Source organism: Alligator mississippiensis, chromosome 10 (assembly GCF_030867095.1).
Source record: "Alligator mississippiensis isolate rAllMis1 chromosome 10, rAllMis1, whole genome shotgun sequence".
Classification (NCBI taxonomy): domain Eukaryota; kingdom Metazoa; phylum Chordata; order Crocodylia; family Alligatoridae; genus Alligator; species Alligator mississippiensis.
This window is the reverse complement of record NC_081833.1, coordinates 38,834,962-38,848,522: the sequence shown is the minus strand read 5'-3', so window position 1 is coordinate 38,848,522 and position 13,561 is coordinate 38,834,962. Positions and strand designations below refer to the sequence as shown.

Below are 13,561 nucleotides of genomic sequence, written 5' to 3'. Positions count from 1 at the left end.
AAAAACCAGTTTATCATGGGACTAGATGCCTCAGGGGATTGCTGATGAAAGACTATGTCCCAGGGGAGCTGGGGTTACAGGAGGACCCCAGGCCAAAGCAAAAAGAAAGCCTCACTTACCTTCAGCAGAGCCCGAAGAACAAGAAGGAACATGCGCGGCAAAACCACCGCCACAACCGATCAGCCGTGCTTATATCCAGCTGGGGCCAGGCAGCCTGGGCTGGAGACGCCACCCTGCGGAGATAAAAAGCTGCCCCAAGGGTGCAGTGGGGCGGCAGACGAGCGGAGGCTCGTGGAGGAAGCCCTCACCCAGAGGGGCTCAGCTGCTGCATTGGGCAGCATGGGAAGTCGGGGGCGGAGCCAAGAGAGGCTCCAACAGTGGAGCCAGCAGCAGAGTCGGCAGCAACGCTGACAGCAGAGCCGGCAGTAAAGCCGGCAGTAATGCTGGCGGAGGAGCCGGCAGCGAAGTCGGCAACAAAGCCAATGGCAGGGTCAGCAGGGACGCCGTCAGTAGAGGTGGCAGCAAAGCCGGGAGCGATGCCGGCGGAGGAGCCGGCGGCGACGCCTGCAGTAGGGCTCATAGCAAAGCCGGGAGAGACGCCGGCAGTAATGCCGGCAGAGGCTCCAGCAGCAGCACCTGCAGCAGAACCGGCAGCGGCCCCGGCAGAGGAGCCGGTTACAGACTCAGCAAAAGTAGCGTCGGGCAAGCTGATGCAGGGATCAACGAGCAAGCCAGCAGTGAAGCCTCGGAGAGGAGGTAACAGGGGTGTGGCCAACGGGGACCCCTACAGGTACCTTCGGAGGGCGGCAGAAGACCCCAAGGAGGGACAGAACAAGTGGCGGATGGGTCCCACTTCAGCCCTAGGATAAAAGACTGGGACTCAATACCCGAGTGGGGTGAGCCACCAGGGCTGGGTACTTGGGCACAGGGGGATCCATGGGGCCCATAGGCCAAGGGCACCCTTTGTGGCCTCCTAGCCCAGTGGCCTTAGTGCTTCAGCCATCACGGTGGTGGGAATTGCAAGTCAAGTCACAGGGTGGTTGGGATAGGGCGCTAGGAATTTGGATTAGTGGGACCCAGGTCCGAGGACTTCGAAGTCCGTACATCAAGGCACGGCCTGAAGACACTGGCGCGTAGCTGGCGGGCCGCGGGAAGAGGTCGGGTGGAGCCAAGAGGGGCCCGAAGACCGACAACCCAAGGTGGCGAGTGGCCGGGGTGTAGGGGAGGTCGGAGCCCTGTGAGTGCCTGCCGGGAGGCGCGACAACCCTGGAGGCTGCCTTGAAGGGGAACCCTTCCACTGAGGTACCATTCAAAGTCATGGCAGGCGAGTCAAGGGGGTCCCCTGACATCAGCCAGGGTAGTCTTTGGGGTACACCCGCAAGCCCAGGACAGGTGCGATCTATAGTCCGGGCTAAGGCCTCACGAGAGCGCCTAGTAGAACAGAGGAGGGCACAGAGTACATCTTTCACCTCCAGAACTCAGGTTTGAAAGCAGCCCATATCAATTGTAGCTGGAGATGGTTACTTTCTAATGGCTTCAAGACTCCATTCTCAATTTGGTTCCTGGTAGAAGCTTGTCTGCATCACAAAAACCTCAGCACCAAGTTAGCAGTCAGCAAAAAGTATAAGGAATGGATGGAGAGAGAGGCATCTCCCTTCTTGCTCCTAGAGGTTTACTTTGTTGTGTTAACATGGGGTAGTGAAGCATGCTGACATCTGCACTGGTCCTCCATGTGCTGAACCAGGCTTGTGCAGAGAGGGCAGAGGCCTACAAGTCCCTCAGTCCAGCGCCTTTCATGATTACTAAAACATTAACAATCATGTCCGTCCTCCTTGAGCCAAAGATCCAAGAAACCATAGCAGGTTAGTTCACCTCAAGTAACCATTCCTTCACCTCATGACTAGTTTCAGAAGAAACTGCGCAAAAGCCTCCCTCAGAAGTTTTTCCAGCGCAGCTCCTCAGCAAGACATCCTTGTAGAAACTGTGGGGAATCTGATTCATTTAGTTTCATGGAAGCTTTTGGTCATTTGCCTCATAAGTGAGTACATTTTAAAAGGAAGAGAGCTGCTGGTTCCTGGCTCGCATGCAAGCTAAACACTTCCATCTGTAAATCTCTCTGAAAGTCACAGAGCAGCAGGAGAAACTTATACATGCCCACTGGCATTTCTGAAGACAACACATATAATTTCTCCAGGACCTCCAGGGGGGAAGTTCAGAGCAATGCCAAAAGGAGCTGTCTCCAAGAGCTGCCTGTCAGTCACAAGGAAGCATTGATTTTAGCAATAAGGCCAGCAGGGAATGGGATGCAACTGAATCTGGAGACACAGAAGGAGATAATTTAAGAAGCAGAGCATAGATAAGGAAAAAACAGGTTTCAAATGCCTCCCTTTGTTTTGTTCATGTAAGATTTCCCCAAAGCTTTTGCGCTGTTAGATGTAGTACCTAAAGCAGAACTATTTGTTCTGTGAGGTGGAAAACCAAATGGACGTGTCTTCAAAACTGATAAGATTGTACTGCATGGGCAATTTCTGCTGTGCTCATGTTTTTTCATGATCAATAGGTTTTTATTGAAGGGCTCTCACTCCCTCATTACATCTTTCTTGGCATGAGGAATAATTCAGAAACATAATAAAAATGCTAAAGCAGTAAGGACCTTCAGCCAAACATTGTATGGATGGATATGCTTAAACCCCTTGTTCTGAACAAAGGCAGCTTTGTGCAAGTGGTTGGCTTTCAGAATAGCAGCCTGTGCAGTTCCAGCATCAGCGGGGTTCAAGGTGGAGGCTGAGTTACAGGTCTTATCTATACACCCAAGTTGCACCAAGTTAACAAAAGGTGGGATTTTTAAACCAATTTGCTCATAAGCCAGGGAGGGGTGTTCAGTTCTCTCCACTGAACCTGCCCACACTGAGTCAGCTACCAGGGGCCAAGGAGATTAATTAGCACTTTTAATCCAAGTTCCAGGAGCCAGTAAGAGACCCATGCAAAGCCTCCAAAAAGGCTGCAGACTCTCCAAACAAATTTTGGAGGGGAGCAATGGGAGGGAGAGTTCACATCAAGAGATCCGCATCTTGAATACTGCTATGCAAGGCGTTAGAGAGAGGTTAAGAGTCCTCTGGGCAGAGAGAGATGGAAATGATTGTAGCAAGAATGGGTCTGGTTTGGAAGATGAACATGCAATAGATTATGAAAAGCAGACTGGAAACTCTGCCAAATGAGTTTATGGCCATGATAAACAGTTGGTCAGTGTGACATTTTTGTTTGCACAAAGGAAAGACGTGGAGCCCAAAATCTGCTGGACTTGAGAGATTTGAAGTTGGGGTTAAGTACTGGGGTGGAAGACTATAAGTACTTACGGGAAATATGGTTCCAAATTAATTTTATTGTGAAGTCCGTAGTACTCACAAGGGTTATTTCAGAGTAGTGGGTGGCTTTGAACTTCTCTATCACTATTTTCTATGATTATAAAATAGAAGAGGCAATGTAACCTTGAGGAAAGGAGCAAAGAATATCACCAGTGAGTTGTACCAATCTTTTCTAGACTGGTCTGCTAGAATATTAACGGGTTTTCAACCAGGCATTGACTAGAGAGCACTCGATGGAGCTTTTAGTAAAGAGATTCTCATCTTGTTGGGAAAAGTGGGGTAAGAATGGTTCTGGACAACCAGAGGCCCCTCACCTTGCTCAAAACAAGCCACAAAATTCCGACTAGGAAGCCTCTACAGAAACTGGTTGAGCAGTGCTTGCACATATCCATCTAGCTCAGCCAAGCTCAACAAAAGGCAGGCTCATTAGCAGGCCATCACAAGGGGTGCAGACAGAAGTGCAGCTCCCAGCTGTAACTCAGAACATTTTCTGCAAAATATTGTGAGTTGCACTGTTACCCCAGGCTGAACAGAAGTTCACTGTTGGTTCCAGGGGGGTGGGGAATCTAGCTGCCTGTCCAGAACCTGCAGCTAGGTTCCCATAGCAGTGGCCAGGGCTCATTGTTTTCAGAATGGGAGGGGGGAAAGGTAGCCAAGGTGGCTCATTCTTGGGGCTCCTCAGCCACTGCTGAAGGGTGGGGATGCTGAAAAAAACCCAGACTGAACTCCCTCCACTCTTTTTCTCCCCTCCCATTCTGAAAACAGTGACAGGCTGGGAGCCCCACAAACACAAGTTACAGAAGGTGCTATATTTTGAAACCTCTTCATCGCATACAATGAGGGCTCAGATTTTCACCTTCTCAGCCTTTTTTTAAGCTGTCTGCAGCCATGCACTTGTTTGGGCATGACTGTAAGCTACTTTCTGTGGCCAGATCGGGCAAAACTTGTCACTTCTGTCTGTACACAAGTAGTATCTAAAGCTGCTGAAGGACACCAGGAAGGGTTGGTAGATGCCTTGGATGAAAGCAAAGTTTTGGAACATGCAACACCCAATTTAGGAATTCTGCTACAAAAGCATGGAGTTCTGCAGATTTCTATCAGTGGCTGCAAACCCTGTGTTCCCAGCATGTTGGTGGTCAATGGATGTCTGGCTCAAGGCTCACTCCCAAGAGGTGCCTGCAATGGCTTGATCCACACTATTACATGGTGCACTACCCTGAGGGCTGCTCTCCTCTTGCTCCTTGCATAATACCCATGGTGGCCCCAGCTCCAAGCCTTGTACAGACACAGCTATTACAGCCCTCCCTGATTCTTCAGGCTTACCAAGGCGCCAGAGCAAGCTTGCACCAACTACTCTTTTCTTTGGCCATCAGCCCCTGCCCCACTGTCAGCCTCAGGCATATACACTCAGAGTTGCACGGTGAAGACCTTCCTTCCACCTGCCTTCAAATGGGGTAGTTCCACTTGTCCCAAGTAGACACAGCTGGTCTCTGACCATGCCTCAGTCTCTTCTCACTTGGTGCTGGGGCAATGACTCTGCATTGCCACCTTCTGAAGTTCCACATTCCCCCATGGCACATGTCCCTGGCAACAACAGTGTCTCTGCAAAGCAACTGCAAGACCCACTAGCTACTAGCAGGGAAGATGCTTTTCAGCTGCTCTTTCCCTAGCAGAGTACCCATGGCCACTGGTCCATGCTCCAGCCTTGCTGGAATAGGTCCCCCCGGCCACCCCACCAGGTCCCCTGACACTCCTAACCCCCTTGTTCTAATAGTCTCTTCTCTTCTCCCTAGAATGCACCCCTACAGCAGCATCCACTGTGTGGGTTTATAGCTTTCTCCCATACTGACAGGCCTTTCAGGGTCCCCAATAAACCTCCTGATCCAATCGAGAGCAGGGACCTAAGAAGCAACTCCTATTCCCTTTTTTTCCAGCTCTTCCTCTCAGTGTTCCTATCTCTCCTTGTGCAGTATCTAGACTGTACTGAGGTGCAGATCACTCCTGCTGAGTAAGAAATTCAGCACAGGCAGCAGCCAACAATCCAGCTGAAAAGACCACTACTCCCTGCCTGCCAGCAGCCTGCCCAGGCTCTGTCTGGAAGAGCACATCAAAAGGCCTGCTCAGGCTCAGCCACCACCTCCTCCCTGCTTCCAGCCAGAACACAAGTAGAACACACTACTACCAACAATTCCCCTGCGCCATTTTTGGCCCTCTCAGAAACATCCAGCACAACCCCACCTGAGACTGACCCACATTCCCTCTCCCAGCTGATGCTAGTGACATCCACAGCACACCTGGTCCTACTAAGAACCAGCCAGAGCCCAGCTGAAACAGAGAACTAGAGGGAGCAGGTAAGTGGGGTTTTTGTGGTATGGCCTGGGACAAAGGAAAGAGCTGTGTTAGTAGATGACTCAAGTATTTAGCTGGTCTCATGAGCAAGCATTATAGGGGTAAATGGGCTTTTATAGGAGCCTCTGAGCAAGGGTAGGATGCTAGAATAGTGGAGGGAAAAGGGCCTGAGACTCTGGTGTGGCAGTGATATGTCTTGGGCTGGGGAGATTGCCTAGCAACTTAAACCAAGCTTGGGTTGCTCTCTGCTTTACATCCTCTCTGTATTCAGTTGCTTCTTTCAAAGCTCAGACCTGAGACTATGGCCCTATCTAATTTAGTGGCTTGCAGCCAATCCCTAGACAACATCCTTTTTATTTGACCCCCAAGTGAGTCTGTAGAATTACAGCACAGTTGAAATGTGCATAAGCTAGATGGACCCTTGGCTTGAACCAAAATAGAAGCAGCAATAACAGTTTACAAGGAGCCTCTTTTATGCCTTGTGAGACACTGAGTGGTTCAGCTTTCCCTAAGGACATATAAAGAGCCATGCTGACCTCCTTGTTCTCCTATAAACACTTCATAAATGGTAACAATTTAATAAACATTTTGCCTCTGAAAGGGCTTGATTCCCCAGAGGTATCTATTACCTTGTTGTTTCACTCAGACACAGGGCTAAAAATGGCATCCTGAGGGCCCATTTTATTGTGTCTTAATGATTTCTGCAGTACACGTGCTCCATTTCCATGTAAAGTGGCCAGCCCTGCACTTGGTGTTGCAGAGTCAAGGCTGGATTTCTTCTTTTTTGTTCATCCCCACAGCCCCCAGCAATAAAGATTTTGTTGGCCACATGCTGCTTTCAAGTTGTCTGATAAACTGGCCACTTTCTCTATCTGAAGATGGGGGGCATTGCTAACTTTAGACCAAATGGTATTGTTTGAGGACACTGACCCTTCCCTGTTCTGTAACAAGGCTGCAAACTGCTTACAAAGTGACTGTACCCCCAGGGCACCAAATCCCATCAAGTGAACATTGAATTGCCTCTCTTTGGGCATTCCCTGAACTCCACTGTTTGGCTGGATGATACCATGGCAACATGATCTAACAGTGGCTGATTATGTGGCATCAGACTGCTGCAAGCTTCAGTGTCCTGCTCCTGGCCCTACCCAAGTACACAATGGCTTCAGGAAATGCAGGCTCACAAGCTGCAAACAACATAAAGCAGCTGCATGTAGGGTGACAATCCATAAGAGACTGAGGGACAGACAGACAGTAAAGCATAGGGGGATGGTGGGAAACAGCTGTGGTAGGTGGTCTTTTCAACCCAGTGGATCTGGCAAGGACAGGAAAAGGCTTGTAGTGAGACAGGAAGGGAAGAGATAGTTTTGGAACTAGTGTAGGCAAAGCAGCAGATGGGACTTAGACGGAGGCCACGTGGGGGAGGAAGGAAGGAAAGAGAAGCCAGTGAGGGCTCCAGAGCTGTTATGGAGAATACACGGGAATGAGGCAGGTCCTTCAAAAGAATGGATGTGAACAGCGGGTGCTGCCTCACAGCCTGTGGTATCCCACTGGCTTCAGAAAGGGGCATGGGGGATGGTGTGTGTCAGGGCAGGGGTTGACCCAAGAACATGTGTGCTGGACCTCCTGGGTTCCTGCTTGTTGCTGGGCCCCAGCGCAGCTAGATGGTGGGAATTAGGATGTAGAAAGTTCTGGTCTTGAACAGACACAGAGGTAGGATGGCTCTGGAGGCAGGCAAATACTCCCTACAGTTTGGCTTAGGCTGAAAACAGAAGCCCATGCCTGCTGCCAGACTGAGGCTAGAAGTAGCCACAACCTACCTTTCCCTTCAGCTGTTCAGCTGCCTATGAAAGAGCTAAGGCGATGAGGCATTCTAGAGGTGACAAGGGAGAGACAGCTGAAAAAATGTGGTGGAGGACAGAGCTATCAGAACTGCTGCCCTGATTTCCCTGGGTTTTCCAGCCTAACAGTTCCACTTCTTTGTCAGGGCAGAAGGACGGGATGCTTGGTGCTGCTCTTTCTGTGCTTCTCCTATTCCCTGGTGGCTGGTGAGTGAAGCTTTGTCTGGGAACAAAGTGCTCTAGTCTGGCCCTTACAGTCCTCAATCAATGTCTTCAGGCTAGTGAAGGCTGGGCCCTGCTTGAGTCTCTCTCAACCCAGACTAGCATTTTGGCCACCTGTACCCTGGGGGAGGTAGAGCTGTGTGGTGCTCAGTGTCACCTGACCAATAATGGCAAGGGAGAAAAGCAAGGGAGGAGAGGGGAGGCAGGGAGCCAAGAGATGGAGAGATTGAGGGAAGCCAAGGAAAAGATGGAATAATAATGAAGGAGAAGCAAAGATAAGTGAAGTGAGAAGAGAAGGTAAAGCACAGGGCTGAGCCTCTCTCTATACTAGAGGACTGTGCCCTTTGTTTGCTTTGCAGGCTGTGGGACCCAGATCAGCTTGGCTCCCTCTAGCACGGCGCAGGAGTTTGTTGCTGTAGGTGAGTTCCCTTGGGTAGTGTCACTGCAGGACCTACAACACAAACATTTGGCCTTTGGCTGCATCTTGAGCGAGTATTGGATACTGAGCGCTGCATCCAGGCTTCAGAACAGGTGTGTATCCTGCTGCTGTTCTATCGTACCTTCAGGGGAAGAGGGGAGCTTTCATGCCTTAAGGCCTGTACTTGTTCTCTGGAGGGCACATCCTGTCTGTGACCCTGTGTCAAAGGAAGTCAGTGGAATTGTCAAGGTACACTTTATTCCACATCCTGAATTACTTACCAGGCACTGCCTTGACAGACGGGGTTGGCTGCAGTAAAAGAACAGGATCTGAGCCAATAAGCAAATGAAACTCTCTCTAAATGTTGCATAGAAATGTCTGCTGCTGTGAGAACTTCCACTGAAATGGAGACAAGAGTTAAATACCCAGATGCCACACATTGCGTTGGGCAGAGCTGGAAGGAACCTCAAGGTCATCTGATCTATCTCCATGAATGAATGTAGAAATGTGACTCCTGATATGTTACCCTGGGGTTTCCTTGGGTCCTCTCTCAGAATTGGGTCTCTTAGAAGATCTGCTCTGCTTTGGCAAGCCAGAGAGTGAGCACAATACATTCTTCTCATCCCTTCTCTGCCACTCAACATTAAATCAACTGAAACCTTTCAACCAGCCTCTTATTCTTGGCCACATTCTACCCTGCCCCTCCACACACAGTAGCTAGTATAGTCTCCCATCTAGGAACTGCTGTGCTCCTCCCAATGAAGATGCGACGTGAACAATGTGCCAGTGTTGTCAACTGGATATATTCGAGATTTTAGGGTTGCTCTCCTGACACAATTCTACCCAGTTGCAGTCCTCTCCTGTGATGAGGTGGCTCTGTGCTACTCTGGTGATGAAAAACTGGCTCAGGAGGCAGTGGGGGAATCTTTGTGTATCACAGAGCCACTAGAATATTTCCAGCTGTAACTTGCCACTGTAATAGGCCTAAGGAAAGCAGGGTGGGTAGCTGATGAGCCCTTACTGCTGGAATAGCCCCTGCAGATTGAGAGCAGACAGTGCAGTCTTTAGGCTGCTCTAAATTGTGTCTTGTGACTAGGCTGGTGCTAGGCCTCCCAAGATTAGGTAGAATGAAGGCACAACACAGCTTGAAAGTCTTCTCTGCCCTAGTCCTCTAATGCTTGAAAAGTCACAAAGCTGGCTTCCAATCTCCCACTGGCTTTATACCAGTATAGCTGCCTTACCCAAATCTCTGCTTATTGAAGTCTCCTCTCCTTGCTCCCTCTCTCACCAGGCACCCAGCTTTAGCCATGGTTGGTATGACTGATCTGAATATGCAACAGAAGGTCCAGCTCCGCTATTCAATCAAGACCATAATCCCCTATGAGGACTTTGATGAAATCACCCGGTACAACAACATTGCCCTTCTGAAGACAGCCACCCCGGTACAGTTCAGTGACACAGTTCAGCCCATCTGCTTCCCAGGCAGGAACCTCACTGCATCAGCCCTGGAGAACTGCTGGGTGTCAGGATGGCTCTACGCCAAGCAGGTAACCCCTTCATTGCCAGATAATAGGCACTGGAGGAGGGTGAATCCTAAGACTGCACTCAGAAGTCTGGGGTAGAGGGGAGTGGGGGGATGTTCAGGAGCTTGAATCTGTCCAAGACAATCAGACCTGCTAGCTCCTCCTGGCCAGGAGAGTAGGTAAGGTATGCTGCAGGAGAAGAGAGGTGACTGACCAATTAGTAGCAGGGGTGCTTCAAGAGGTCTGGATCCTGCTGATGGTGGGTATGCTCCCCACTCCGCAGCAGGCATATTTGCACATTGTCCCAGAAGATGAAATGTGGTCCAGGCAGGAAATCTAATGGCTAAGAGCAGGGTAAGAGTAGCACTGTCTGTGAACCAGTGAGCAGTCTCAAGGGTGAGGTTTCCCTCATTTTCCCATGATCAGGCCACATTCCTGCAAGCAGCACTCCCATCAGTTTGTCCTAGGAAGGTTAAAGACAGATGCATGCAGAGCTCAGTCAGATCTGCTTCAGATCAGCAAGCAGAGGCTGCAAGGAAATAAACCCAAGCTTGTGCCCTCTGCCTCTGTCTAAGATAGCAGTGCGCTTATCACAGCCTTTCCCAGTCTGACTAAACCCATGTTTCAAACCCAGGTCTCTTTTGTGACAATGCAGAAAAACACCCCTGGGTTCCTTACCCAGATAGGATCTAGATGAAGTAGCAGGGCTGCCTTTAGCTTACTGTCTTAATAGGAAAAACATGGCATAACATGCAACATAGTTGCAACTTCCAGAGACCACCTCTACCCTGGGCAGAAGCTAGCCTGGGGCATCTGATCCCTTGCTTTCTTCACTCAGGCAGGAAACAGGGCTGCTGTAAGCTTTCTGAGAAAACTGTCAGTCCTGGATGTGGATCCTTGCCCCTTAAAGAGAATCATCACAACAGAGTGTTGCAGCCACAGGGAGTCTGACAACGTGACTGGATGCCTGGTAAGAAGCATCTAGTGATCCAGGCACAGAACAAAGCGCGGGAACTTATCAGCTCCTGCTTCAGTCACTCAATAGCCCAGTCCACAATAGCAATTTGTTACACTGGGCTGTCCATGGCAAACCAGTGAAGGTATCTCACTCTGGCTTCAAAGGCACAAGCTTGACTCTCACTTCAGACCTGTGCCAAACAAAGGCTCTTCCCGGTCATTTGGGTGGGGAGCAAAAGGGCTGGATGTAATGTTGGTCACGTTGCTGCCTAGTGTGCTGCTGGCTACAGACACTAGCATTCTCTAACCAGACCAGCCCAATAGGCTGCTAGGCTCAGAAGGGCCTCTGTAGTGGAGTCATGAAGTCCAGGGCCTGCACCATGTTATTTTTAACCTGTCACCTCCCACCTCTGTCCTGCTTCTTTGCACAACCACAGCTACTGGCCACCACTAAAGAAAGCTGAACTGGGTCCCCCCAATACCCTGTTAATGTTGTCCCTCTCCAGCCAGTAGGTATTGCTGTTGGGGGAACATGGGATTCATCTTCCCCCACATGAAGCTAACCCAGGAAGCAAAAGACTAAGGTCAAGCCTTGAATCCAAGCCTCCCTAGACCTGATTCTAAGCCAGAGCTCAGTCTGCAGAAACATCATCTCTGTGCCCGTGACTGTTGTGCCTTGCTCTTCATCAGCTATAAGCCTAACATGTAACACCATAAAGCAGATACTTCTTGGTAGAGCACTGCTGGTTTGACAGCTGAGATCTTCATTGCAGAACATGCTATGCCAGTTTAGAACCTGCATATTAAAGTCTTGTTTCTGATGGAGACAGGATCCCATGGAAATCATGTATCCAAACTTCCTTTCTCCCAGTCTTGGAGGATTCCAAGACTGCTGTGATCTAGCCACTCTCCCATCTCATTCATCTTTGAATTCTAATTGTGATAGCATCCTGAACACTGATTTGGTCCTCTCCATGGAGTCATTTTTCTGTCTTTTCAGCATTATTGTTGCTGTCTCTTACAGCAAGATGGCCCCAGCAAGCCAGCCACCTGAACATGCCAAATGTGTGCAGACTGTTTGTATACTTAATGGAGTTTGTTTAAACTTGTGTAAGGAGTGAGGCCTTCTGTATTGCAAATGCCAGGACAATCTTGGGGCATCCCCCTTAAATCTATGGGCCTTGCTCATTTTCCATAGCCAAGCTGCCATAACCTCCTCACTTATCCTGATGAGTCCTTGTAGATGTCTTTCAATAGGATTTTCTATAAGAATTTCCCTGTGGATTTATCAGGGGTGAATGCCATATTGAATGACTTTTCCAAGGCCCCTCAGGTAAAACATGCAGAAGGGCTTACACTGGTTGAAACTGGGGCCTAAGGAGCTGCCTTCTGGTTGTTTAATTTGAAGCACATAGCAACATGGAACAGCAAGGCTCTTAATTTCTGTCAGCCTAAGGAAAACCGTTAGCCCCTGGAATTAGTGCTGGCTTGATGACAAAGTAAACAGAGTAACAGGTTGATGTGTTCTGCTTTCCACCCACTTCAGTGGGATTCATGGAGAGGAATCCATAGGACACAAACAGGGCCATGTTCTGTATAGGATACGTTCTGTATAGGATACATTCTGTATAGGATATGGACTTTTGTGACTTAAGCTTGCTTTTTGTCTTTCAAAGGGAGACTCGGGAAACCCAGTCATGTGCCAGCCTAAGGGGACCAAGAGATGGGTTCTCAGTGGAGTGCTCAGTGAGGGCGGCATGAGATGCTATGGACCATTTCTGTACACCAAACTGTCCTACTACAGTGACTGGATTTCAGCCACAACAAAGAAAGCAGGAACCACAATATATCACACTTTTGCCAGAGGCCATGCTGCTTCCCCAGCTCCCACAGAGTATTTGCAAGGGTCCAACTATAGCCAAGGAAAGCAGCAACAGAAAGGCAGCAAGTCCTCCCAGGTTGGATTAGACAGGTCCAAAAGCAAGTCTGCTCCTTTGTACTATGACTATTACAGTGGGGAAGTGCTCCCCATTCCTGATGGGAGCTGCTGTCTGCCTTATCCCACCCAGGACACCATTGCCATTTTCCTTCTGCTTTGCCTTCTGTTTTATTAGACAAGAGATCAAACTACAAAAGCAGCCCCCCTAGGGCCAGTACTCAGGGAACACTCTTACCCACATCTGCTACTGCTAAGAGAACCTATGTAGCATCATCCATGTGCATCAATGACCTGTCCTCACAGCAATGCCCCAGGTATCTGTCTGTCACTCCAACTTGGGAACTCACTGAAGGCTATATTAAACTTTTAAATTCTCCCAAGAAATCTTCCTGATTCCTTTTTTTTGCATTAAATGATCACAAGGCTCAACCCAGAGAGGGCGAGAGGGCAGTTCATGTAAACATGTCAGATATGATCATAGAATAACTGGTCTTCAAGATATCTGACAGGAAAGGAAATATGAAGAGCAAAGCTGATTCAGAACTTTGAAGGCATTTGTACACATGCTTGCACCGGGTACTTTTAAAAGCACCCAGCACCGCAGTGCATGCAATTGTGTAAGTGGCGAAACGCGTGTCAACACTGAGAAAATGGCAGTGGTGCGCTTTTGAATTAAAACACATCAGAGGTGTTTTAGTTCAAAAGTGCACTGCTGCCATTTTCTGCATACTGACACACATTTCACTGCTTATATAACTGCACGTGCTTCAGTGAAGTGCGTGTCAGGTCGCGTGTACAGCAGACTCAGTTAATCAAGTCTGCTCACCTGCCAGATCTCTGGAGCATTGCAGGACAAAAAGTATGTGTATAAATGCCCTGAGAGCCCAGCAAGGAAACCAAGTGACAGAGGCCAGTAGAATCCAACTTATCAGATAAATGGAACTTGACCA

At 49.2% G+C, this 13,561-nt stretch overlaps 1 protein-coding gene across 1 annotated transcript; it reads left to right on the top strand.

Annotated features, from left to right (window-relative positions):
- The first annotated feature begins 608 nt into the window (after positions 1–608).
- Positions 609–13,459, top strand: PRSS54 (serine protease 54). The gene is made up of 6 exons (XM_059713295.1): positions 609–790; positions 7,578–7,759; positions 8,134–8,305; positions 9,484–9,739; positions 10,554–10,685; positions 12,349–13,459. Exons 1-6 carry the CDS (start codon positions 609–611, stop codon positions 12,784–12,786), a joined length of 1,362 nt encoding a protein of 453 aa, XP_059569278.1. The 3' UTR covers positions 12,787–13,459.
- The last annotated feature ends 102 nt before the right edge of the window (positions 13,460–13,561 follow it).

Bases quoted from the DNA above. Each gene is read 5' to 3' on its own strand.
- PRSS54 (XM_059713295.1), top strand. From the start codon at position 609: ATGCCGGCAGAGGCTCCAGCAGCAGCACCTGCAGCAGAACCGGCAGCG. The intron at 9,740-10,553 runs GTAACCCCTTCA...TTCTTCACTCAG, and splicing joins GATGGCTCTACGCCAAGCAG to GCAGGAAACAGGGCTGCTGT. The intron at 10,686-12,348 runs GTAAGAAGCATC...TGTCTTTCAAAG, and splicing joins ACAACGTGACTGGATGCCTG to GGAGACTCGGGAAACCCAGT.